The sequence below is a fragment of the Sapajus apella genome, unplaced genomic scaffold (assembly GCF_009761245.1).
Source record: "Sapajus apella isolate SASKATOON/1434 unplaced genomic scaffold, GSC_monkey_1.0 scaffold158, whole genome shotgun sequence".
Classification (NCBI taxonomy): Eukaryota; Metazoa; Chordata; class Mammalia; order Primates; family Cebidae; genus Sapajus; species Sapajus apella.
The window spans coordinates 643,614-668,795 of record NW_022437098.1 but is presented as its reverse complement, the minus strand read 5'-3'; the positions used below and the strand labels follow the sequence as shown (position 1 = coordinate 668,795).

At 42.8% G+C, this 25,182-nt stretch overlaps 1 protein-coding gene across 19 annotated transcripts in view; it reads right to left on the bottom strand.

The window, feature by feature from the left end:
- AOPEP (aminopeptidase O (putative)) overlaps positions 1–25,182 on the bottom strand; it is a 377,149-nt gene that overhangs the window by 124,837 nt on the left and 227,130 nt on the right. For 17 of the 19 annotated variants that reach the window (XR_004264993.1, XR_004264994.1, XR_004264996.1 and 14 more), the window contains 2 exons: positions 7,378–7,480; positions 6,653–6,760 (listed from right to left, as the gene is read on the bottom strand). Coding sequence is in view for 16 of the 19 variants with exons in the window: in XM_032266392.1 (XP_032122283.1) it covers positions 6,653–6,760; positions 7,378–7,480 (211 nt within the window). In the remaining 3 variants the exon portion in view is untranslated. Of the gene's footprint in view, positions 1–685; positions 1,441–6,652; positions 6,761–7,377; positions 7,481–25,182 lie in introns of those variants that run through there. The other 2 variants (XM_032266404.1, XM_032266403.1) reach the window with 2 other exon arrangements.

Here is a 25,182-nt window from a genome sequence, read left to right as displayed (position 1 = left end):
TAAAAACACAAACCTTTTTTCAAAAGCAATAAAAACTTGACCAGTAGCATTCAAACAAGGACAGCCTCATGGCATAAACTTCAAAAAGGCACAACTAAGAAAGAAATCTAAGATTCAAACACAGCTTCTACCCCCAGCCTCATGCTTAGCAGTGCTAATACTGGGAACTACCCAAACCCTGCAAATTCTCGCAAATATCCACACATTTGGGAAAAAGCAGGAATATCTTTTTTTTTTTTTGAGATGGAGTTTCACTCTTGTTACCCAGGCTGGAGTGCAATGGCACAATCTTGGCTCACCACAACCTCCGTCTCCTGGGTTCAGGCAATTCTCCCGCCTCAGCCTCCTGAGTAGCTGGGATTACAGGCACGTGCCACCATGCCCAGCTAATTTTTTGTAGTTTTAGTAGAGACGGGGTTTCACCATGTTGACCAGGATGGTCTCGATCTCTTGACCTCGTGATCCACCCGCCTCGGCCTCCCAAAGTGCTGGGATTACAGGCTTGAGCCACCGCGCCCGGCCAGGAATATCTTTATCTTTCTTCTTTTCTTCCTGTGGAGGGGCTGGAAGTGTATGCTGGCAAGAGATGAGCAAAACTTGGGAAATAAACAACTCTTCGATGAACTGTTGATGCTCTAGGGCTCTACCCTAAATTAGAGGAACAATATTAATTGAGAGGATACCTGCAGTGGGAAAAAGCTCCACCCATATTAGGTCACAGGAATCTTGGCAGGGGACATTTAACAAGTTTTCAAGAGCAGTACAGCCAAATGTTCCCAACAAAGGCTGTATACAGCTCCAGTGGAGCTTTTCTCCTCCTCCCCTCCGTACGTAACATCCAAATTTCAAACTGTAGCTCAGAGGGAAAGAAAAACGGGCATAGGGTAAGTTGGAAAAGGAATCAAAGATAATGTTCCAATACATATGAGAACAAATGAAAGGTCAGGAGAGTGCTACCCATGCTGAGAATGAGCAAGAAGAAACGTATGGCAACCATGCAAACTAACACAGTAACAACTCACATAAAAAGAGAAAGCAGCATAACACCTAAAAGACAAAGAATCCCACCCTGAAGAAAACATAATCCAAGGAGTAGAAGAAAATGCTCCGTGAACACTTTGCACTATAAAATAAATTAACAACTACAGAAAAAATAAGACCATAAATTCCGTAAGATGAAAGCTCAAAGATAAGTTGACAAGACAACAAAATGAGATGAACATAGAGACTTCACGGCAAAGAAAATAAATTAAGGACCAGTAGAGGAGCACTAATAAAATAGAAATAGCAAGGAAAAGAGCAGACATTAAAGAAAACAACATTAATAGTAAAGGGGTTGCTTGGGATTACCACAGGTCATGAAGAAGAAAAAGATAAATGCAATTGGAAAATAACAGATATAGAAGACAAGGACAACTGGTAACCTTGAAATCCAGAACCCTGCAAGGAGGGAAAATGAATTCAAACATACAATTAAGACATATTCATTTAAAGAAGGAAGAATAGAATCTAGGACTAATGGTATGAAACCACAGACACCAAGCCATTTTCTGATTAAATTACTAGACCTGAAAGATAAGGAAAGAATTCTTCTGTCATCTAAGTACTATAAAGGGGGAGAAATAGGATGACCACAAAAGTTTCCACAGCAGGATTTAATGCCAGAAAGCAGCTGAGCGACATCTAAACGTTGTAAGGGCATCAAAACGTGACCCAAGAATATTACATCCAGTCAGTTTATAATTCAAATATAAAGACAACAGGCAAGCATTCTTAATCAGTTAGAACTCAGAAATCATAGAGCGTGAGTCTGCAACTTGAACACAAATTTGATAATGAAATTCAGCCAGCAAAGAGCTGAATCAAAATAAAATAGTCATTTAAAAAAAAAAAGGTAAAATAACTGGTGGTAAAAAGTGACACCTTCTAACAATCCAAGTTTACACAACTGCGAAAATTATAGTACATTTTGTAAATGAAATATACCTTAATATATAAGAATAATAATTAAGAAAAATGTAGAATTAAGGGGAAAGTAGTTAAAGTACACAACCATTTAATTCCTCATCTTTTTTTTTGTTTTGTTTCATTTTTGAGACTAAGTCTTACTCTGTCCCAGGCTGGAGTGCAGTGGCGCGATCTCAGCTCACTGCAACCTCCGCCTCCTGGGTTCAAACTATTCTCCTGACTCAGCCTCCTGAGTAGCTAAGATTACAGGTGTGCACCACCACACCCAGCTACTTTTTGTATTTTTAGTAGAGATGGGTTTTGCCATGTTGGCCAGGCTGATCCCGAACTCCTGACCTTGCAATCCACCTGCCTTGGCCTCCCAAAGTGCTGGGATTACAGGCATGTGCTACCATGCCCGGCCAACTCCTCATCTTTTACAGTAGTGAATAAACTGTTGTTTTCTAAAAATAAAATATATAGGAAAAGGGAAAAAATAATTTGAACCTCTTAATTATTTTATAATAATGTTTCTTAACCATAGAAGATTGTTTTAGAAAATGAACTTTCTTACATTTATCTTAAGTTTGGGAAGTTATCTCCACTTTAGTTGCCTTTTCACTCATTAAATTCAAGTAAAAGAAAATTTAAAACATTTCATTAAAACGCACATATAATCCTATTTTTATAAAATTATTTCTGCCCAGTGACATCTATGCCTGTACACACGCATTTACCACATATACATACACAGATACATGTATGTACATCATATATAACATACAGACACAAAGATAAATAGTATGATTTCTGGAATGTTATTCACATAAGATTAATTATAGGTATTTCTGGGTGGTGGGATTTTGAGTAATGTTTCACATTCTTTGAACTTTTCTGCATTGCTTACAATTTTTTATAGAGTACACGCCAGTTGGAAAAACAATAATTTCCAAACTTAATACAAAGCTACAGTAATCAAGACAATATGATACTAGCACAAGAATAGAAATAATGACTAATGGAATTGAATTGACAGTCCAGAAGTAAATGCTTACATTAATGGTCAACTGATTTTGGCAAGGGTACCAAGACAATTCAACGGAGGGAAAGAATAGTCTTTTTAACAAATGGTTTATGGGACAAGTGGATATTCATATGCAAAAAAAAAAAAAAATGAAGTTGCATTGTCATCCTCACAACATATATAGAAATTAATTCAAAGCAGATCAAAGGACTAAATATAAGAGGTAATGCGATAAAACTCTTAGGAAAAACCCGTAAGAGTGAATCTTTGTGACCTTTAACTAAGTAACGGTTATAACACTTGTAGCACAATAAACCAAAGAGAAAATGGATACACTGGACTTTATCAAAATTAAAAACTTTTGTGCTATAAAGGACACCATCAAGACAGTAAAAACACAAAACATAAAACAAAATATTTGGAAATCATGTATCTGATAAGGGACTTATATTCAAAATATATAAAGAACCCTTAAAACTCAATAATAAAAGACAAATAACCAAAATTTTTAAATGGGCAAATAATCTGAAAAAATATTTCTCTAAAGAAGAAATGGCCCATAAGCACATAAAAATGCTCAACATCATCAGCCATTACAGAAATGCACATCAAAACCATATAATAAAAAAATCCAGAGGGCATTAAGTGTTGGCAAGTGTGTGAAGAAACTGGAACCCTTGTGCACTTCTGGCGGGAATGTAAAATGTCGCAGTCAATGTGGAAATAGTATGGCAATTCTTCAAAAAGCTAAACATAGAATTATTGTATAACCCAGCAATTCCACTTCTGGGTATATACTGAAAATAACTGAAAGCAGGGACTTGAACAGATATTTTACACACTAACGTTCATAGTAGCATTATTCACAACAGCCAAAAGATGGAAAAAATGCAAATGTTCAGGAAAGAATTAATGGGTAAACAAAATGTGGTATATACACACAACGGAGATTCAGCCTTAAGACAGGAGGAAATTCTGGGACACGCTGCTACAGGGTTGACCTCTGAAGACATTATGCTAAGTAAAGTAAGCCACATACAAAAGGACTATGTGGGTCCCCTTACATGAGGTACCTAGAGGAGTCAAATTCATAGAGATGGAAAGTGGAATGGTGGTTGCTGGGGCTGAGGGAGGAAGGAATGGAGGGTTATCATGATGAAATACCAACAGTGCGAGAGACGGATGGTGGTAATGATTGCACAAAAATGTGAATGTGCTTAATGCCACTGAACTGTGAACTTAAAAATGGCTAAAATGGTAGAGTTTTATGTTTATTTTATCACGATTAAATAAAAATGAAAATAAAAAGGGAATAAAGTACTGATACATGTTACAGGAACCCTGAAAACATTGTGTTAAGAAAGCCAGATGCATTGGGAGGCCAAGTTGGGCAGATTCGAGACCAGCGTGGCCAACATGGTGAAACCCTGTCTCTACTAAAGATGAAAACAATTAGCCAGGCATTGTGGGGCATGCCTGTAGTCGCAGCTACTCGGGAGGCTGAGGCAGGAGAATCACCTGAATCTGGGAGGCAGAGATTGCAGTGAGCCGAGATCATGCCACTGCACTCCAGCTGGGGTGACAGGGTGAGGCTCTGTCTCAAACAACAAAAAAAAGAAAGCTCTGCTGCTCAGGCTAGAATGCACTGGTGCAATCTCAGCTCACTGCAACCTCCAGCTCCCGAGTTCCAGTGATTCTCCTGCCTCAGCCTCCCAAGTAGCTGGGGCTACAGGCGCCTGCTACCATGCCTGGCTAATTTTTTTGTATTTTTAGTAAAGACGAGATTTCACCATGTTAGCCAGGATGATCTCGATCTCCTGACTTTGTGATCCACCCACTTCGGCCTCCCAAAGTGCTGGGATTACAGGCATGAGCCACTGCGCCTGGCCAGCATATGATTCTTTTACATGAAATGTCCAGAATAGGCAAATCCACAGAGACAGAAAGCAGATTGGTGGTTAGGTAGGGCTGGCAGGAAAAATGGGGAAATGACTGCTAATGATTTCTTCTGGGTTTGGTGACTATGTACTAAAATTAGATAATGATGATGGTTGAAAAACCTCGTGAATATACCAAAAACCCCCGACTTGTAGATGTTCAAAGGGTTAACTTGATGGTATATGAATTTTATCTCAATGAAGTTGCTCTGAAAAAACAACAATGTAATCATTCAAAAGAGATAAACAGGCCAGCCATGGTGGCTCACACCTGTAATCCCAGGATTTTGGGGTGCCAAGGTGGGCAGTTCACCTGAGGTCAGGAGTTTGAGACCAGCCTGGCCAACATAGTAAAACCCCATCTCTACTAAAAATACAAAAATTAGCAGGGTGTGGTGGCACATGCCTGTAATCCCAGCTACTCGGGAGGCTGAGGTGGGAGAATCACTTGAACCCAGGAGGTGGAGGTCGCAGTGGGCCGAGATTGCACCATTGCACTCCAGCATAGGTGACAGAATGAGAATCTGTCTCAAAAAAAAAAAAAAAAAAAGAGAGAGAGAGAAGCAAATGAAAAACTAAACAGTTTGGTTAAGAGAGCAGTAAGAGTTCCACAGGAAGTGATAATCAGAACCTCCAAAGTCATCATAAATACGATGCACTTATTTAACACTGCTGCAGACTCTTGGTGAGAAGTGGTTCAAGCAGTAGGAATTTGGACCAATCAGTCAACCAAGCCTGTAAGACTTCTGAACCAGTTTTCAAATTGCCTTTCCAAATATATGCTTAGGAAGGATTTTCCCCACACCCAATACAAAAATAAAAAGAACACAGAGGAACAGACATCCGGTCTTGTTACGCTCATGTTATTCTTCCATCTCTGTTCAAATTACACGTGCACATCCTTTACATCTAACATTGTAGATAATGTGACTCATAGCTGTATATGAGCACAATTTCAAGTAGGGAAAAGATCTCTTAGTCCAATCTATGCTAAGGATGCATCACCTATTTTCTATCAGTTATGAGTGTCATTTTCAGGGCCTCCCACTCTTCATTAACTTCCTTGCTGTGTACTGCTTGGCCCATACCCGTACGAGCTGACAGGGTCTCTGATAGTTTTGTGGCCAGGCTGTCTGCATATTTCAGTGTATCTTGTTATTAATCTATTGATCAAATATTTATGGAGTACCTACTGTGTGCCAATCATGTGCTAAGCACTGGTAAAACAGTATAGTCTGGCCTTGTTGGGCATATACATAGAGTGAAGGAGAGAGAAAAGAAACAAATAGTCCCATAATGAAAACGTAATTACAGACAATGGCAAGGCAATGGAAAGGGCAAAGGGGTGGGACATGTTGGCCTGGATGCACATCTGTTTAGCCAGGTGACTTGGAGGCTGTGGCATTCAAACTAAGACCAGAAGGTAAGAAGGAGGCAATCTTGCAAAGATAAGTCCAGGGAAAGGGAACAGCAGGACTGTTTTATTTTTGTTTTTAAGGTCACTTAAACTATCCACATTACTGTGTATGAGACAGCTTCGGGTTACCGTTTATCTCAGAACTACAGAGAGATCCCCCTCCCTGAAGCAACGCTTTCTCTGTGTCTATTTCATTAACTTCCTATTTTTCCCACTGCATTAAGTGGGAAATCTTTTCCCTACTCTCTAATACTGACATAATCTAATCTTCACGTGCCATACCCCCTCCAATCGTATCTCATGGACTCATGAGGACCCGTAAATTACCTGGGAAAGAATCAGCTGTCCGTGAAATGTGTGCACAAATTTTCTTAAAAACGAAAAATAGGTTTCGTCTCCAAATCTTTTGGCAAGAAACCGAAGAAGGAAGTAGCCCTGGAAGAAAGAAAAAAGAGAGAGAGAAAGAGGCCTGCCATGAGTTCATCAAAAAATGCTTAGTCATCCCAAACTAACCCACAGTGCACTGGCACATCAGAAGGTGCTGTCCTACCCCATCCCCGGCTGCCCTTTACATTTTCACAAGGAAGGCTTGGCACGGAAATTAATTACTTCTCAGCTCCTTTGTTAACGCCATCATCATTGCTGTTTAGACTTGGTTCACCTGAAGCCTGGATGGCCATCGCAGATGAAGAGAGACCCAGCTCTTCCCTGCTCCAGCTACCAATAAAGGCCTTTACAATGGAACAGATTTCTTCTCACCCATGTCTTTTGGTAGGAACCTGACAGCCGTGTGAGAGTTCTGGTCCTCAAGCGGGGAGAACAGAGGTACAGGGCTGGGAATATTTCAGCTTTCTTTCATTCAGTCTTTCCTAACATGGTATCCTTTTTTGGGTATGAAGTGCTTTAATTACTGAACACTCAGATTATCTGGCCAGTCAGATGTCATTATAATATTTTTGCCTCAGTCATGTTACTTTTTAGTATTCTTTAATTGTAGAGCCTAAAAAACGCTGCACCACAGTAACTGGCTTCTGCCACTGAGATGCGCTTACCTTTAAATAATGGACTTGCATGAAGATCTTCTCCGGATTGAGTCCTTGCTTGATAACAGATGCTCCTGAGTTACTTGTGTGGCCAGTTTTGTCTTTACTGGGTCTAAAATGATTCAGTAACCATTTTTTTAAATATAGCACATTCTTAAGTAATTAGGCCATAATAGCATTTTCTTTCTTATTTTCAAAGTTGCTCAATATCATCCTGAGTCTATTCAATAGTACCACGTATAATTTAGAACAGTTTGTATTACATGCTCATCTACTGAATAAGGAGGGATTTACATTTGGGTTGGAAATGTGAAGTTGGCTACTGGCAAATATTTTACATCAATTTATCCAAAATTAAAGCCTACCAGACCCTCAAGGGATCCAAGCTCCACTATGAATTATCTAAGAACATATACTCTTTTTTGATGACGGACTCGGAAATGCAATGGAAAATGCAGCTTTACTTGGAAAAGTAAAGAACTTGCATGTATTTCAAGAAATTCTGAAAGCCCCAATGGTATCTACTTCTCTGGATTTACATTGAGCAATTAAGTCTCTTTTAATATTTGTACTTTCCAACCATATTAGAATCACAAAAACAAAATCAGAAAGGTCAAAGAAGCTCATGTTTTTGGAACAGGTGGGGACATCAATAATCACATACTTCAACTTCCTCATTTCACATGAGGTAAACTGAGGCACACAGACATTAGGTCTACACTAAGTTTGTCCAACCCGCAGCCTGTGGGCCACACGTAGCCCAAGACGGCTTTGAATGTGGCCCAACACAAATTTGTAAACTTCTTAAAACATTATGAGATTTTTTTGGCAATGTTTCTCAGCTTATCAGCTATCGTTAGTGTATTTTATATATGGCCCAACACAATTCTTCTTCTTCCAGTGTGGCCCAGGGAAGCCAAAAGATTGGACAGACATGGTCCACTCAATGTCTTACGCCATTTTTTTTTTTTTCCCTTGAGTAAGGGTTTCACTCCCTTCACCCAGGTTGGAGTGCAATGGTGCAATCTTGGCTCACTGCAACCTCTGCCTCCTGAGCTCAAATTATCCTCCTTCCTCAGCCTCTCAAGTAGCTAGAATTACAGGAGCCTTCCACCATACTCTGCTAATTTTTGTATTTTTTCTAGAGATGGGGTTTCGCCATGTTGGCCAGGCTGGTCTCGAACTCCTGAGCTCAAGCGATCCACCTGCCTCAGCCTCCCAAAGTGTTGGGATTATAGGTATGAGCCACCATGCCCAGCCTTATGCCTTGTTTTGATTTCTAGTGACATTAGGACGAAAACCAGTGACTCCTTATTATCCATGAAAGTCTTTTCTACTATGCTGTATGGTTTCACATATTTTACAAAATTTAAACTTTACTTAAAGTTTTAAATATTTTAAATAAAATATAACAGATCCTTTGAGCCATCTAGTAAAGATTTGTGCAGTGTTACAGTGTAGCTTCAACAGCTAGCTAAAATAAAAACAGGTGAGGAGGTATGTGCAGCTTTCAGCTGTTCTAAAACCAGCCACTCACTGGATCAACACTGAGGAGCACTGTGTTGAGGCGAGGGAAGTCAAGGAACCATGAGACGGCTGGTGTGTTAGAAAGGCAAGGGGTTATTTTAAAAGGTAGCGTGGCGGTGCAGAAGCTGCATAGCCTCTGGAATATGAGACCTAGTTCAGACTATCAGCCTTACTTCTTACTCCACCTGTTACTTACTAGCAGGTTACTTAAAGTCTCTAACTCATTTACTCGCTTGCAAAATGGGAATAATCCTGGCCACCTTTCCAGACCCTGTGGAAAATAACTGATATAATAAATTGCCAAGTCCCTAGCAAGGGTCAGGGATACAGAAATTACCTAATAAACTTAATAAAATATTCCATTTTAGCACACAGGATCCCTGCTTAAGTCTTAGATGAATATTCTGGGGCATTATCCCAGCAGACGCAAGGCGCAGAATCAGCAGATACCTAAAGGAAAGATGTTGATGAAGACCATCAGAGCTAGCTGCATACTTTTCATTTTTCTACTTGATCCCTGACTTACCTACATGCCCACACTTGTAAGAATAACTAATCCATTTCATCTTCATTTAAGACTCTCCTGAAAAGAATCAGCTTTTTTTACCACCCTCAAGTTAGCCCTGCAGTGCAATGTTTTCGTAAGAAAGCCACACTAGCTTTGATAAGGAAAGCCCATCACCCACTGTCTGGGGAAGGAAGACTTCTCAAGAGTCAGTCTAAACTCAAACTAGGTTGCCCAGCCCCAAGACAGGCAGAGCTGCTGTGCGTCTTTTTTGCCCTTGAGCCCCGAATTGAGACTGCTCGAAGGGGAGGAACACAGAAGAATGATAAATCTCTGCTCAGAAGGCTGGCTTCCAGGTGCCAGCTCCCAATAACGCCTTCAGTTGCTGTTTTTTCCTTTGCCTAAAAATGTCCTTCCCAAAAGCATCCCTCACTAACTCTCTTCTTCCATCCTCTCCAAGTGAAGAAGTGCTCAAGAAAATTATTTGACGCTGACAGCATTCAAAGCCAACATACAAGTCCCCAAGAGATTCCTTTGACAGCAGCTTGGTGCCAGAGAGGGCAGTGCACAGGCAAGCTTTGCAAGAAACCAGAGGGGGTGATTTCTAGGAGGAAAAGACACTCCATGAATGGAAACAGGAAACTTCCATCTCGGTGCTACTCTGGTTCTCACAATGCTACTAATCACAGGTCTTTGAAGAGAGACAAAGTATGGGAGAAAGCAGATGAACTACAACCACACAGAGTGACACAGATGACTCCCACAGGTGAGCCAAATAAGTCAGGCCCATGAGTGCACATACAAATGTATGAGTCCATTTCAATGAAATCCAAGAACAGGCAAAACTGACCTATGGGGATAGAGATCAGAATAATGGTTACCTTTGGGAGGGAGTACTAACAGAGGGTGGAGAAACAGAAAGGCTTCTGAGATGCTGGGAATGTTCTACAGCTTGATTTGAATGTACTTTCATGGGGATAAATCATAAAAATCCTTTGAACTGCCTATCAAAGACTTGTGCACTTTAGTGTACCTGTATTATGTTTCATTTAAAAAGTTAAGAGATGCACGTACATGAAACAGCACATACTTGTGAGACGGAAAGGCAGTCAGTCTAGAATAGGAACTTTGCCACTCACGTGCCACAAGCAAGCACATGACTAGGATGAACTAAGCCCTATGCACCTGAGTACCAATGAGAATTTTTTTAAGTAACGATGTGAGAGGCGGGAAGGGCTGTGGTCAATCCAATGGTCGGTCTACGCCCATTCTCATTTGCCTTCTTCCTTGCCAGTTGTACCACTGAATCTAAAAAGCTACTGGTCATTTTCCAAGTGTCCCTTACAGCTGTGGACAGCCAGGGCACTTAGTCCAGGCCAAAAAGACAAAAGCAGGTGTCTGCTGTGTTTGCATACTGAGGTGGGGGTCTGGGAAAGCTCTTGCTTTCTTTACAAAGGGGGAAAATAGGACGGCTACTGCACCTCTTCCCCACAAGGGTGGATGGAGCTGCGACGGCCATCTTGCCCCCATGAGGCAGCAAACCAGTGTTCTGTGGAGAGCAGAATGGACTGACGGAAGGCAAACAGCCTTCTGCTCCTGGGTGGCCTGGGACTGCCTGCCTTCTGACTTCTTATTGTGCATGAAACATAACTATCATTTGTTCAAGTCAACCATTGTTTTATTGTTGCATTAACTGCAGCCAGATTAGTTTCTAACTGGACTAGTACTAACAGCTAGCGCTTCCTGGTTATCCTCTGTGCCAGGTACTCTGCTAAGCTCTTATTATGCATCACGCCCTCTACCCTCATAACATCCTGATGAGGCCACATCCTGACTATTGCCATTTAAAAGCTAAAGAAAGTGAGTCCTAGTGAAGACCACAAAACTGGTTAGTGGCAGAGGTCCACAGAATACCAAAGTCCTTGCTACACTCTGGGGCCTCCCCAAGATCCAGGTCCCCATCTTGGCTGTGCCAAGTACGAAGTGGAGAACCTTAGAGGAATTGCTTACCCTCCCTGAAGCTCAGCTTCTTCACCTGTGAAATCTGTGATGAGACTCAGGTCATGTGGAAGCATTCCATAAAAGCAAAAGCGTTCAACATCTCTTAGATGTTACACTCCAGTGTTTATTTCTTTGGCTGGAATACATGGAATGTGAGAGATCAAGTTACCAAGGTCGTCTGGGCTCAAATGCCCTTGGTTCTTGTTGTACCTGGCACCAAATGCAACAACTGAGATTGATGTGCCCTTTCCCTTCTCCAAGCCCTCCTTTTCCACCGCAACCACAGAGGCGATACGGACATTTAAAGAGTGGGCAGGTGGCAGTGATATTTGATACATAATGATTTGATTTGGAATCGGGCCTCCTGAAGAAAGGACCAATACTGCAGGATAACCCCAAGAGTGGGATTTGGGAAAATGCCTCTGAACAGTTCTCTTGGCCTGTCAGCTGGGTCTGAACACCCACCTGCTGCTCTGCCGCCGTCCAGATGGGCCGTCCACCAGCACTCTTTCTCTCACATTGCCGGCAGTCGGCATGACAGCCACAAGAGATCTTTATCTGAAAACTTGCTGCTGCCATGCCTGAACTAGGGACTAAGCATCTCAGAAATTAGTCAGAAGGGAATTAATTAGCATCTCAACATCTCAGTGTTTCTGCTAGTCGCAGCTGCCCCACCAGGTCTGACAGCTTTGAGAGCAGGGCCTCACTCACCCGGCAATAATGGAGGAAGTGAAATCTGACCCTTGTGTAGAGACTGGCCTGAGAGTACCGATCTGAGCCTGAGATGCACAGGTGAGACCTGCAGGGGAAGCAGCGTGACACACTGGGTGAGGGCTTGGACCCAAGTCTCTCCACTGCCACGTGATCTTGAGCATGAGCCCCATGCAGCCCAGCTCCCTCATCTGTGAAAAGGGGACAGTGAGAGTCACCGGAGCAGCTCCCAGAGCTGCGTGGCACCAGAGCACTCAGCCAGAGCGCCTCCTGGCATTCAGCAGCCCAGTGTAAATGTAGCTATTACAATAATATTGTGTTCTGACTGAGGTTCCGGTAGCATCAGCTAAACCTTCCTCTGACAGGCAAAGACATTAAGAAGACCTGGCGCCATAGTTACCCATATGAGCTGTTGTCATTGGGGAAAGCTAGGAGAGGGGATACCGGAACTCACTCTACTAGTGTAGTCACTTCTTGGGAGTTTAAACTTGTTCCCAGATGAACAGGTTTTAAAGATACCACATACAAATGTAGCCTACACTCTCCCTTGGTGAGATCGCTGATTTTGAATGCAAACCCTGTAAGGGCTGGTCATTAAGCTTGCTCCCTGACTCATCATCATCAGAAAATAAATAAAATAAATAACACATTTCTTTTTTTTTTATTTTATTTTTTATTTTATTTTTTTTGAGACGGAGTTTTGTTCTCGTTACCCAGGCTGGAGTGCAGTGGCGCGATCTCGGCTCACCGCAACCTCCGCCTCCTGGGTTCAGGCAATTCTCCTGCCTCAGCCTCCCAAGTAGCTGGGATTACAGGCATGCGCCACTATGCCCAGCTAATTTTTTGTATTTTTTTTTTTAGTAGAGACGGGGTTTCACCATGTTGACCAGGATGGTCTCAATCTCTTGACCTCGTGATCCACCCGCCTCGGCCTCCCAAAGTGCTGGGATTACAGGCTTGAGCCACCGCGCCCGGCCCTAAATAACACATTTCAAGAGTCACGTAAAGCCCTACTAAGCTAGGCCTGGGCATCTTCCTTACACATGCCTCCCCTCAGTATGCACTGCTCCGTGAAGACAACTCTGGGTAAAACATGAAGGCAGAATGATAAAAGCACAGGAATTTTCTATTCACTGTTTGTTTTCTGTGACAATTTTCCTATCTATAAACTGTGAATAATGAACACTTGCCACTGACTAGCATTTGCAGTGCGACCAAAAGAAATAGGACAAAAGGCTGTGAACAAACCTTTAACTAATAAATTTGTATGGTATCAACGCTGCTGGTATTTGGCAGGTGTGACTGTCTGTATGCTTTTCAAAATGGATTTAACAGCTACCCAGCAGGAAAGGCTTCCCCACCGGGACCATCAGCCTGCAGCAGACACAGAAAGATATTCCTCTGGTGTTGAAAAAGGCAATTGCTAAGATGATTTAAGACAGAAGGAGGATCCCTCAGGAGCCACCGGAAAATAAAGAAGGTTTATTTTGTCTTCCTGATAGTGAAACAACCCAGTGGTGGGTATCCATAGAAGTTTCAGGGTCCCAGGTCAGCTGCTAATGAACGTGGCAAGGAGAAACTCTACAGCTAGCAGAACTGTGGAAAATGCAAACAAACCACACATTTTGATAATCAGGGTAGGAGAATGAAAGACGAAACTCAGAAAAGCAATGAGTGTCAGTATAAAACCAAAAATGTCCTCAGGTCTTGATGGCCGAAGTATCAGAAGTTCCTCTCTGAGAAACAAAACACCACATGGAGAAAAAATAAGAAACAGATCAACGCAACGGTCTGAGTGCTGTATTACCTCATTCAACACAGCAAGTGATGATCTAGACACATTTTCAAAAGAGACAGAGAAAAATGGAGAGCCAAGACACCCATGTCACTGCACAGGTGGTTTCTGCTAAGGGTGGTTCTCAGAGAACATGGACAAAAGATGAACAGGATGCTGGAGAAGGGAAAAACCCACACTACATAAAGAGAGCTGGGAGGCTGTAAAATGACTGCCAAGAAGACAAAACTTCAGGATGAGCTAGTGGAGAAGACCCTGGACAAGAAAAAGGGCTTTGGAGGTGAAGTTGGGAGCATAAGGAAGACCAGGTGCTTAAGAGGAGGCAGAACGAACAGAACAATTCGACTCCCACTTTGATTCAACTTTCCTGCCAAGGAGAATGATTTTCAAGCTACTCATGGCAGAGCAAGGCTTGCCATGTGGGAACTGCTGCGTGGTACTGGTGGACAGGGCTCCTTCCAGTTCCAAGGCCAGGTGAGGGACAGGCTATAGCTCTGAAAGCTTCCACCTGTGATACATGTGATCACAGATCTCCGGGGGGATCTAGTCACACAATGACAAAGAAGCTGATGGAGGTAGACAGCTATTCTGATTTGCAAAGATAAGAGATGGTGGGCAAAATCTGTGATGATGTTACTGAACAGAGTTTGTGAGCACTTAGAAGAGCAAAATGATGAACTACAGGAGTTACAGTGGACTCCTGAGGGCCAATTCCAGAAATTTACTGGGGTATCCTGACTTCTGCAAGGCGGCTAGCAGAATGGATGTGGTGGTGAGCATGCTATGGTGGTCGTTTCATGGCTTTATGGAAGGCTAAAGAACAGAACCCCAAGGGTGTTGATTAAATTATTTGCTATGACCTGGACAGAGGTCCTTAGGGCTGTGCCCAAGGAATGGTGATTTCTTGGCTGAACAGATTTACCTATGAGCTACAGCTGGGAGTCTAGCTGGTTGATTGACAGCATCCACAGTTAAGAACAGCAACCACAGGCTGAACTGAGAGTCCAATTAATAAGAAGAAAATATCTAATAGAGAGAAAAAGTTGTTTATTTATTTTTCTTTTTATTTTGTGGCTCCACAGGAGTCACTTGAGTTGCGAGAGAAAACGTTTTTTAAAAAGTAACTGTTAGCCGGGCGCGGTGGCTGAAGCCTGTAATCCCAGCACTTTGAGAGGCCGAGGCGGGTGGATCACGAGGTCAAGAGATCGAGACCATCCCAGTCAACATGGTGAAACCCCGTCTCTACTAAAAATACAAAAAATCAGCTGGGCGTGGTGGCGCGTGCCTGTAATCCCAGCTACTCGGGAGGTTGAGGCAGGAGAATTGCCTGAACCCAGGAGGCGGAGGTTGCGGTGAGCCAAGATCTCGCCATTGCACTCCAGCCTGGGTAACAAGAGTGAAACTCCGTCTCAAAAAAAAAAAAAAAAAAAAAAGTAACTGTTTGCCTATGAAAAAGATTTAGCGTATTCAATTTTCTGTAAACTCGACATCTAGCAGGAGGTGACTGCTACGGCTTCCAACACAGTAAGCACAATGGTGGGCTGGATCAACAGGAGGAATGCAAATGTAATGGGAATCCCACTGAGGGAGGCAACTGGGAGAGGAGCAGCTGGGATCTGGGCTCTGGAGTCAGATGCACCTCTGCTTTCACCACAGCACTGCTGCTTTCTCGCTGTGCGGACGCGGCCGACTGCTTAGTATCTCCATGCACCTGCTTCCTCCTCTATCAAATGGGGAGGAAAATGGTTCTATAGTATCAGCACTTCTCTCACAAGGCAATTTTTGGAATCAAATGAGATAACGTATTTAGAATGCTTAGGATAGTGTTTGGCATATTAAAAGCACTCAAAGACTGTTATTAAGAAGAAAAATGCATGGGACTTGGAATGGTAGAACTGCCATGACGAGGTTTATCATACTGAATGGAAAAATGAAATATGGGGCCGGGTGCAGTGGCTCACACCTATAATCTCAGCATTTCCGGGGGCCAAGGTGGGAGGATCCCTTGAGGCCAGGAGTTCAAGACCAGCCTGGGCAAAAAAGCCAGTTGTGGTGGTGCACGCCTGTAGCCCCAGCTTCTCAAGAGGCTGAGGTGGGAGGATCACTGAACCCAGGAATTCAAGGCTGCAGTGAGCTTTGATTGTACCACTGCACTCCAGCCTAGGCAAGAGAGCAAGACCCATCTCTTAAAAGAATAACAAAAAAGAAACAGGTTATATATATCTGAGTGAATCCAACTGGATGAACGCTTGCCCTTTCTTTTCTGGATGCTCCATATCCAGGAATGCAATAACAGTTCCACTCCATGCTTCATGGGTGGAGCCTCAAAGCAGGCTGTGTTCACTGAGTTTGTCACATTTGGAGAAGATCACTGTCAACAAAGAGAACGACGGAGGGCCAAGCCCAAGAAAGTGAGTGTTCTCTCAGGCATGCAGTATATATGCTAAATTCACCCAAAAAAGTGACCTATAGGTCAGGAAAAGAAAGAAGTCTTCAGAAACGTGGATTGTTTTGGTGGGAGCAAGGCGCATTCTGTGTAACTCCAGAGATAAGAGCTAAGCGGACTGCGCAGATGTTACAGGAAGCAGATTCCAGCCCAGTCTGAGAAGGGCCGTTCTAAGGATCGGGCTGCTCCCACAGGAAATCTGTCTGCTAGTGCAATGAGACTTGGATCCCAGAACTACTCAGGTAGAGAAGCGAAGTAGCCACCTGTCAGACACAGGGAAGGTTAGGCAAAATCACTTTTTTTTTTTTTTTGAGACAGAGTCTCACTTTGTCACCCAGGCTGGAGTGCAATGGCTCGATCTCAGCTCACTGCAACCTCTGCCTCCTGAGTTCAAGCGATTCTCCTGCTTCAGCCTCCCGAGCAGCTGGGACTACAGGCGTGTTCCACCATGCCTGGCTAATCTTTTTTTTTTTTTTTTCAGTAGAGATGCAGTTTCACTGTGTTAGCCAGGATGGTCTCGATTTCCTGACGTTGTGATCTGCCCGCCTCAGCCTCCCAAAGTGCTGGGATTACAGGCGTGAGCCACCGCGCCCAGTGGCAAAATCACTTTTAAGGTCTTTTCTGACTCTAGTATCTACAATTTGAAGAGATGATATAGCCCGGAATATATTTAAGATAAAGCATGTGAAGGAAAACATTCATCCATTCGGTGGAGTCAAGAGGTTTGCTACATAGCTTTGTCCCTGCTAAATCAGCATCAAGTGTGGTTTTGATTTTTAAAAAAACTAAACTAAATGAATAATTTAGAGGAAGCTTAACTGAATTGTATGAAACATACATTGTAAGATAGAATCAACTTCGAGTACAGGATCCAAGCAGTACAAGGCGTTGACTGTACTTTTCACAGTCTTCTGTTTGGGGCAGGGGAGAGTTATGCAATGTGCCGAGACGGGTCTCCTCATAAGCTGGGTTCACAGGGGCCTCTCCCTCTATCAGGGTTAAGGTGTTCATAGTGACACAGCCGTAACTCAGGCTGTTGGTCTGCCACACACATTCAGAACACAGGAATACAGAGAACCTGAAAATTACTGGAAGCAAAAGTAGAAAGAATAAAAATGGAAAACTTTTTTTTGTATTGCATAAAAGAAAAAAATCACGACTTCTTCCGGAAAGAGGCAAATGAGATAAACATCGGCTTCATTTTACAAGAGGAGGCTCGAAGCCCATTTTGAACACTAACAGCATGTGCAGAGCTGTGTGCTGAGGTAATGGGAAGGATCGCCTCATCCGATGACTCAACACGGAGCAGATGGCCCGTGGGAGCTGGAGAAGGACTTTTCCCTCCTCGCTGGAGGACAGCACAGCCCTAGGCATGAGGGTGGCAGCAGCAGGAGTGGAGGGCTCATCTGGTTTTCAGCCCAGCACATACTAAGATGAGCAAGAGGACGAGTCCTCAGGAGAGGAGCTCTTTCCTCCGTCTTGCCAGCACAGCGTGCTCTTTGGGTCTTCCATTTCACATGCAGTGCATCCAACAGTAAGTGCGAGACCATTCACCATAGCACTGTTAGGGAAAGCAAAGAACTAGAAATGACCATCATGACGCCCAATGTTAACAAATGTTTGATGGTTAGTAAAGGAACATTCATAATCTGGGAATACCCACAGCAGTTACAAAAACAAAGACTTCTCTGTGCTGATAACAAAACAGTAGCCAGGATTCTATTATTAAGAGGAAAATGGGAGGTATAGCATGGTGTGGATAAAACACACAATCTTGTGTGTATACACACTTGTGCTTGAGGGATACTTTCTTGGTAGTGAATTATCATTCCATGGGGTTGTTATATCACAGACCCTATGGAGATGTCTTCCGTCCATCCAACTCTGGAAATGGCCCCGTGGGTCTCATCTAATCCTCAGAGGTCACCAGTCGCCTCCTGCCCTAATTTCTTTTCCCATCTCTCCCCAAGACAATTACTGATCAATCCCACCAGGCTACAGGGATGTTATGAGACAGCAGAAAACATCAAATGATTTCCATCAATCTATCTCCTTTTCAGAAAATTGACACGTAATCCACATATAGTGGTTTTTAGTATACTCATAAGGTCGTGTAACCAACGCCGTAATCAACTTTAGAACATTTTAATCACCCTAAAAAGAAACTAAATACACACTAGCAGTCACTCCCTAATCCCCTTTCCATCTACACCCAGGCCCTGACCATTAATCTACATCTTACTTTGGGAGACTAAGGTGGGAAGATTGCTTGAGCCTGGTAGGCTAAGGCTACAGTGAGCTATGATTGTGCCATGGAACTTCATCCTCGGGGACAGAGTGAGACCTTGTCTCAAAAAAAAAAAATCTACTTCTTGTCTCTATGGATTTGCTGGTTCTGAACAGTTCACATAAATGAAATCATATAGTACGTGGCCTTCTGTGTCCAGCTTTTTCCACTGAGCATAATGTTTTCACGGTTCGTCCATGCTGTAGCAAGTATCACTACTCCACTTCTTTTTACGGCTGATTAATATTCCGCTGTATAGATATAATACATTTTGATTATCCATTCATCTGTTGATGGGCATTTGGGTTGTTTTCATATTGGGCTATGATGAATAATACTGTTATGAATATTTGAGTATGAGTTCTTCATTTCTTTTGGTTACTTAGCTAGAAATGGAATTGCAGAGTTATACTCTATGCTTAAGCTTTTGGGGAATGGCCAGGCTGTTTTCCATAGCAGTGGCACCATTTTACCAACAGTGTACAAGGCTTCCAATTTCTCTAAGTCTTCACTAATATTTGTTATTATCTGTCTTTTTTCATTGTTGCCATTCTACAAGGTATGGAGTGGTATCTCACTGCGGTTTTGATTTGTATTTCCTGATAGCCAATAATGTTGAGCATCGTATGTGCTCACTGGCCATCTGTGTATCTTCTTTGGAGAAAGATCAACTTTAATTGACCTATTTTTTTTTTTTTTTTTTTGAGATGGAGTCTCACTGTGTCACCCAGACTGAAGTACAGTGGCACAATCTCAGCTCACTGAAACCTCTGCCTCCAAGGTTCAAGCAATTCTCTTGCCTCAGCCTCTTGAGTAGCTGGGATTACAGGTGTGTGTCACCATGCCCTGCTAATTTTTTGTATTTTTAGTAAAGATAGGGTTTCAACATGTTGGCCAGGCTGGTCTTGAACTGCTGACCTCAAGTGATCTGCCCACCTCAGCATCCCAAAGTGCTGGGATTATAGGCATGAGCCACTGTACCCAGCCAAATTAATCTTTCTTTCTTTCCTTTCCTTTCCTTTCTTTTCTTTCCGTTCCCCTTCCCTCCTTCCCTCCCTGCCTTCCTCCCTTCCTCCCTTCCTCCCTTTCTTTCATCTCCACCTTCTGGATTCAAGTGATTCTCCTGCCTCAGCCTCCTGAGTAGCTGGGATTACAGGCACACTCCACCATGCCTGGCTAATTTTTGTGTTTTTAGTAGAGATGGGTTTTTGCCATGTTGGCCAGGCTAGTCTCGAACTCCTGACCTCAAGTGATCCACCCATCTCGGCCTCCCAAAGTGCTGGGATTACAGGCGTGAGCCACTGTGCCTGGCCCAGAATCACCATTCTTTAATTGGGTCATTTGTCTTTTTATTGTTTAATTGTAAGAGTTCTTTATATATTCTGAATACAAGTCCCTTATCAGATATACAATTTGCAGATATTACCTCCCATTTTGTAGGCTGTCTTTTTACTTTCTTGATGGAGTCCTCTGTCATACAAAAGTTTTTAATTTTGATGTAGTCCAATTTACTGATTCTTTTTCCCTTTGGTTGCTTATGCTTTCAGTATCTAGTATCTAAGAAACTATTGCCTAATCCAAGATCATGACGATTTACATCTACATTTTTTTCTGTTTGTTTTATAATTTTAGCTTTTATATTCAGGTCTTTGATCCATTTTGAATCAAGACCTTATTATCTTTGATGCAATTGTAAATGATTCTCTTTTGTCTTTTTTTTTTTTTGAGACAGAGTCTCACTCTGTCCCCCAGGCTGGAGTGCAGTGGTGCAATATCGGTTCACTGCAACCTCCGCCTCCTGGGTACAAGCAATGTAAATGAATTTTTCCTAATTTAATTTTCAGAGTATTCTTAGCTAGTGTACAGAAACACAGCTAAGTTTTGTGTGTTGCTCCTGTATCTTATAACTTTACTGAACTTGTTTATTAGCTCTAATAATGTTTTGGACGATTACTTAGGATTTACTCCACGTAAGATTATATCTATGAATAGATACAGTTTTACTTCTTCCTTCCCAATCTGGATGCCTTGTAGTTCGCTTTTTTGCCGAACTGCCTGGCTATAGCCTCCAGTACAATGTTGAATAGCACAGTTCCTGTTTCTTATTCTGGCTTGCGAGGGGCAAGAACTCCTGCAAAACTGAAGTGTAACATCCAGCAGGGTGGTGTTCTTTCGTGTCTGTGCAGCCAGGTCCAGCAGAATACCTGTACGGTTTCTGTCATTCATTCTAGATCAAAACTGTTGGCCAAAACACAAACTAAATGGTAGGAAAAAGGAAGTAAGCAAATACTTTGCGGAACAAAGTCAATTTGGCATTACATGAGAAAGCACTCTGAAAAGTTTTCCGGAATGAGAAACTCACGCTCATTAGCTAAGCATGTAATGTACATAGTGACTCTTCAGATTGGCTGAGTGCATAAGATATCCTTAGGATAAGCAAAATAAGAGTGAGTTATTATAGATTGGTATATGCACATGAATAATTTTCTAGAAAATATTTTATAGTCAAATAGCGTTATAATGAATCAGTGCTACACAGAGCAGCAATATGGAAGTATGCATGTATACTTATGAAATTTACTTTCCCAAGATTCACGAGAAAACAGTAGCAGTAATTATCTTTGGGTAAGGGACTATCGTGGTAGTAAATGGAATTTTATGCTTTTCTAAACTGTTTGAATTTTCTTACTATGTACTTTAATTTTTGAAAAAAAATTAACCAAAGTTAACTAACCAGTGATTATGAACTGCCTTGCTTTTTCATGTTTATATATATATAAAGACCCTTCTAAATGTTATGTTATTACAAAAGTGAAACACCAAGTTCTGTAAATATGTATATTAAGGGTCTATGGAGAATTCTATCACCCTTAGAAAAAATGCCTGAGTGCTGAGTAACCAGGGAACGTTCTGGAAAAATAAAGAGGGAAGGTTATTTGAGTTCAGTTATTCAGGACGTGTCTGTCATCTTTGCTGTTTAAAAGAGCTGAGAGCTAAGGGTGTCCCTCTAACAGGAAACAAACTGAGTGGGCAGCTGAGGCAGCTGGAGCTGGCCTTTGAAACAGGAAAGGGCAGAGTCTGTTTCTGGCTAGCTGAAAGCTCTATAAAGTTTTTCAGAAAATGCTGGCATAGGGTATAGAATCATCCCATCAGGAACAGGTAGAAACACTCTTCACAGCTTGCTTCTTAGTGCATGTGGTTCAAATAAAAAAGCTAGACAGAGAGGAGGGGTAGAGGGGAATCCCACGTGCCTGAGGGACAAAGGGATGTAGGGCAGGAATCCCAAGACACACAGTTGAGACCTTAGGAGAGGCGCAGGCCAGTGCCAATGGTCAGGCAGGAACTCTCGAAGGCCACAAAGCCAAGAACGTTTTTCTACTTCGGACTGTGGTGAGATTATGAACAGAGGCCAAAGGAGCTTTATAGAGATGAGCCAGGGGGAACACGGGGTCGCCCTTCAGAGGGGCTGGACTGGATGTAGGTTCCAGAAGGGTAGTCTTAGAAGTGCTGCTCATTCAATTCTTACCTCTAGTGATTTGCCTGAGCATCTCTGCGGAACTTTCAGACCTTTTCCTTTTAAGCCTATGCTCTACATGTATAACCAGGCATTCTTGCACTTTTTTTTTTTTTAACATTTAACAACTAGTAAAATTAATTTTTTGAACATTCCAACCAGTTATGCTTGCCAGGAGGGGAGGTAGGTGTTTCCACGTTCTGGTTGTTAAAGAGACAGGAGCAGATGCCTTGTGTGGTCCCCAGGGAAGGGTGGCAGCCGGGAAAGGGATGGGCCCAGCTCCAGAGCCTTGGGGACATGAGGGTACGAGCCAGGCTGAGGAAATGAGAATATGCCAGGAAGGACAGTGGGGCCGGCTGCAGGGGCCGCATCCTTGCACCCTCTGCCACTTGTCTGACAAACCTCTTCCAAGTGCCAGAGGACACAGATGACAGCATCAAACATGTGTTAAGTATTTACCTGAACTGTAGGAAAGTGTCAATATTCATTTCATTTAATTCAATTTATTTATTTAGATGGAGTCTCACTTTGTTGCCCAGGCTGGAGTGCAGTCTTGGCTCACCGCGACCTCCGCCTCTTGGGTTCAAGAAATTACTGTGCCTCGGCCTCCTGAGTAGCTGGGATTATAGGCAAGCCACCACACCCAGCTAATTTCTGTATTTAGTGGAGACGGGCTTTCACCATGTTGGCCAGGCTGATCGCAAATTCCTGATCTCAAGTGATCTGGCAGCCTCAGCCTCCCAAAGTGCTAGGATTACAAGGCCTGAGCCACTGTGGCTGGCTCTGCCAATATTCATTTTAGGTCCACCAAAACAGCAATTCCCTATGATTCAACTTAACGTATGTGTTCTAAGTAGTCTGCATGTCTTCACTGCATGTATTCCTCATGCCCACCTATAAGGTAGAAACTATTGTGTTATCCCTGTTTTACAGTTAAGGGGACTAAAGCTAAGTGTCGTTAACTCCCTCAAGGCCACACAGCAAATGTGTATAAAGGCTGAGTATCCTTTATCCAAATTAGTTGGGACCAGAAGTGTTTCAGACATCCAATGTTTCTGGATTTCAGAATATCTGCTTAGAAATGAAATATCTTAGAGACAGGACCCAAGTCAAAATACAAATTTATTTCTGTTTCATATTTAGTTGATCCTCAAATCCTCAGGTTCTCCATGCTTGGATTCAATCAGCTGCATATTCAGCCAACCTCAGATTGAAAATACAGTGCTCAGGGACGTGGAGCCCCTGGATACTAAGAACTAGCTGTTTGTATCCTTAAGTTCCACAAGGCTGACTAAGCATCCTGGGATTTTGGTATGGGGGCAGTCCTGGAACCAATGCCCCAAGGGCACTGAGTATACTCTACACACATAGCCTGAAGGTAATTTTATACATTTTAAAAATAATTTTGTATATGAAACAAGTTTCAATTGGGGCCCGCCAACACATGAGATCAGATATGAAACTTTCCATTAGTGGTGTCACGTTGGTGCCCAGAAAGTTTGGTTCAGATTTTCATATTAGAAATGTTCAACCTGTAGTAGAGTCAGAACTCATGCAGGCAGCTGTTCTCACAAACCCCATCCTACCACCCTGGGTTAGGACTGAGGGCGGATGAGCTCTGGGGCTCAGCTCAGCCCGCATCCTCAGATGATGCCTCCCTAACACCAGGCGGGATCAACCAGATATTGGCCAAGGAGAAACCCAGGCTGTTGTCTTTCCCTCTTTCCAAAGCCTCACAAACTTCATGGAATCCCCCAATTTAACCTTTCTTTTGATGGGTCAATCCTTATACACAACTGGGATGGTTTTACATTGTATGACCAGAAGCCTTCTTTCAATCCACTTTTGATAGCTGCAAATGAACAACTGAGTCAGATCCTTAGGCCAACCAAAGTCTTCTGAACTTATGCCTCTGTTCCTCACACAGCCACCTGATTCCATTTGTTCTTTACACTCTTTCTCTTTGATCACACGTTATCCCAAACGCTGGGTAACCTTCCCAGAACTCTATTTTCATTACGTCATTCTTGGAACTTAAAATACCTCACCATTACCCAGAGGATTACATGTGAGTTCTTGAATCTGGCATCTGAGGAGCTCCATGACTTAGCCCAGCCTTGCCTGGCCCCCCCTCAGTCTCACAGGTTCTTTTCACGGCTGTCCTCCCCAGCAGGTCCATTCTCGTGTTAATGTCCACTTCCACAATCCATTCCCTTTTATGCCTACCAGGCTTTGCTCCTTGAATTCCTCTCCCTCTGCCTCTTCACCAGTCTCAGTGGTATCCTTTCTTACTGTCCCAGCTCAAGCCTCCCATCTCCCCGCAGCCCTTTCCAACAAAGCCTGCCAACAGAAAACTCTCAGTTCTTAAAACTCTGAGAAGGTAGTCTGGGATTATCTATCTTGTGACCAGTACTTCAGCTCTCCAAATAATGTATAAAGAATCTCAAGCACAGAGATCATGTCTATGAGATTCATTTTTCACAGTGCCAAGCACTGTGGTGCACTGAGAAACAAGACTTAGTCTCTATGGGTCTGAGGGTCACAAGTGAAATATGTATTAGGTTGGACCATATGAAATTGTTTTTGTAGAGCAAAATGGTCAAATATTGGCAATTTAATATGGTAAAAATAAAGACAATGATCGAATATGTAGTAAGATCAGGAGGGGAGGGGATGTAGGTGTTTTCATGTTCTGGTTGGTAAAGAGACAGGAGCAGATGCCTTCTATGGTCCCCAGGGTAGGGTGGCAGCAGGGAAAGGGATGGGCCCAGCTCCAGAGCCTTGTGGACTTGAGGGTACGAGCCAGGCTGCGGAAATCAGAATAAGCCAGGAGGGACAGTGAGGGACAGAGAAGATAGCCTAGGAGTACAGAGGAGAGATGGCAGCTCATGTTAGGATAGGGTCTGAGGCTTTTTGGGAAGGCAATGAAATCTGTGCTGAGTCATAATGATGAGTCATAATGATATGGAATTATACAGCAAGGCAAGGATATTCTAAATACAGACAGCATTTTTAAAAGGCATGGAGG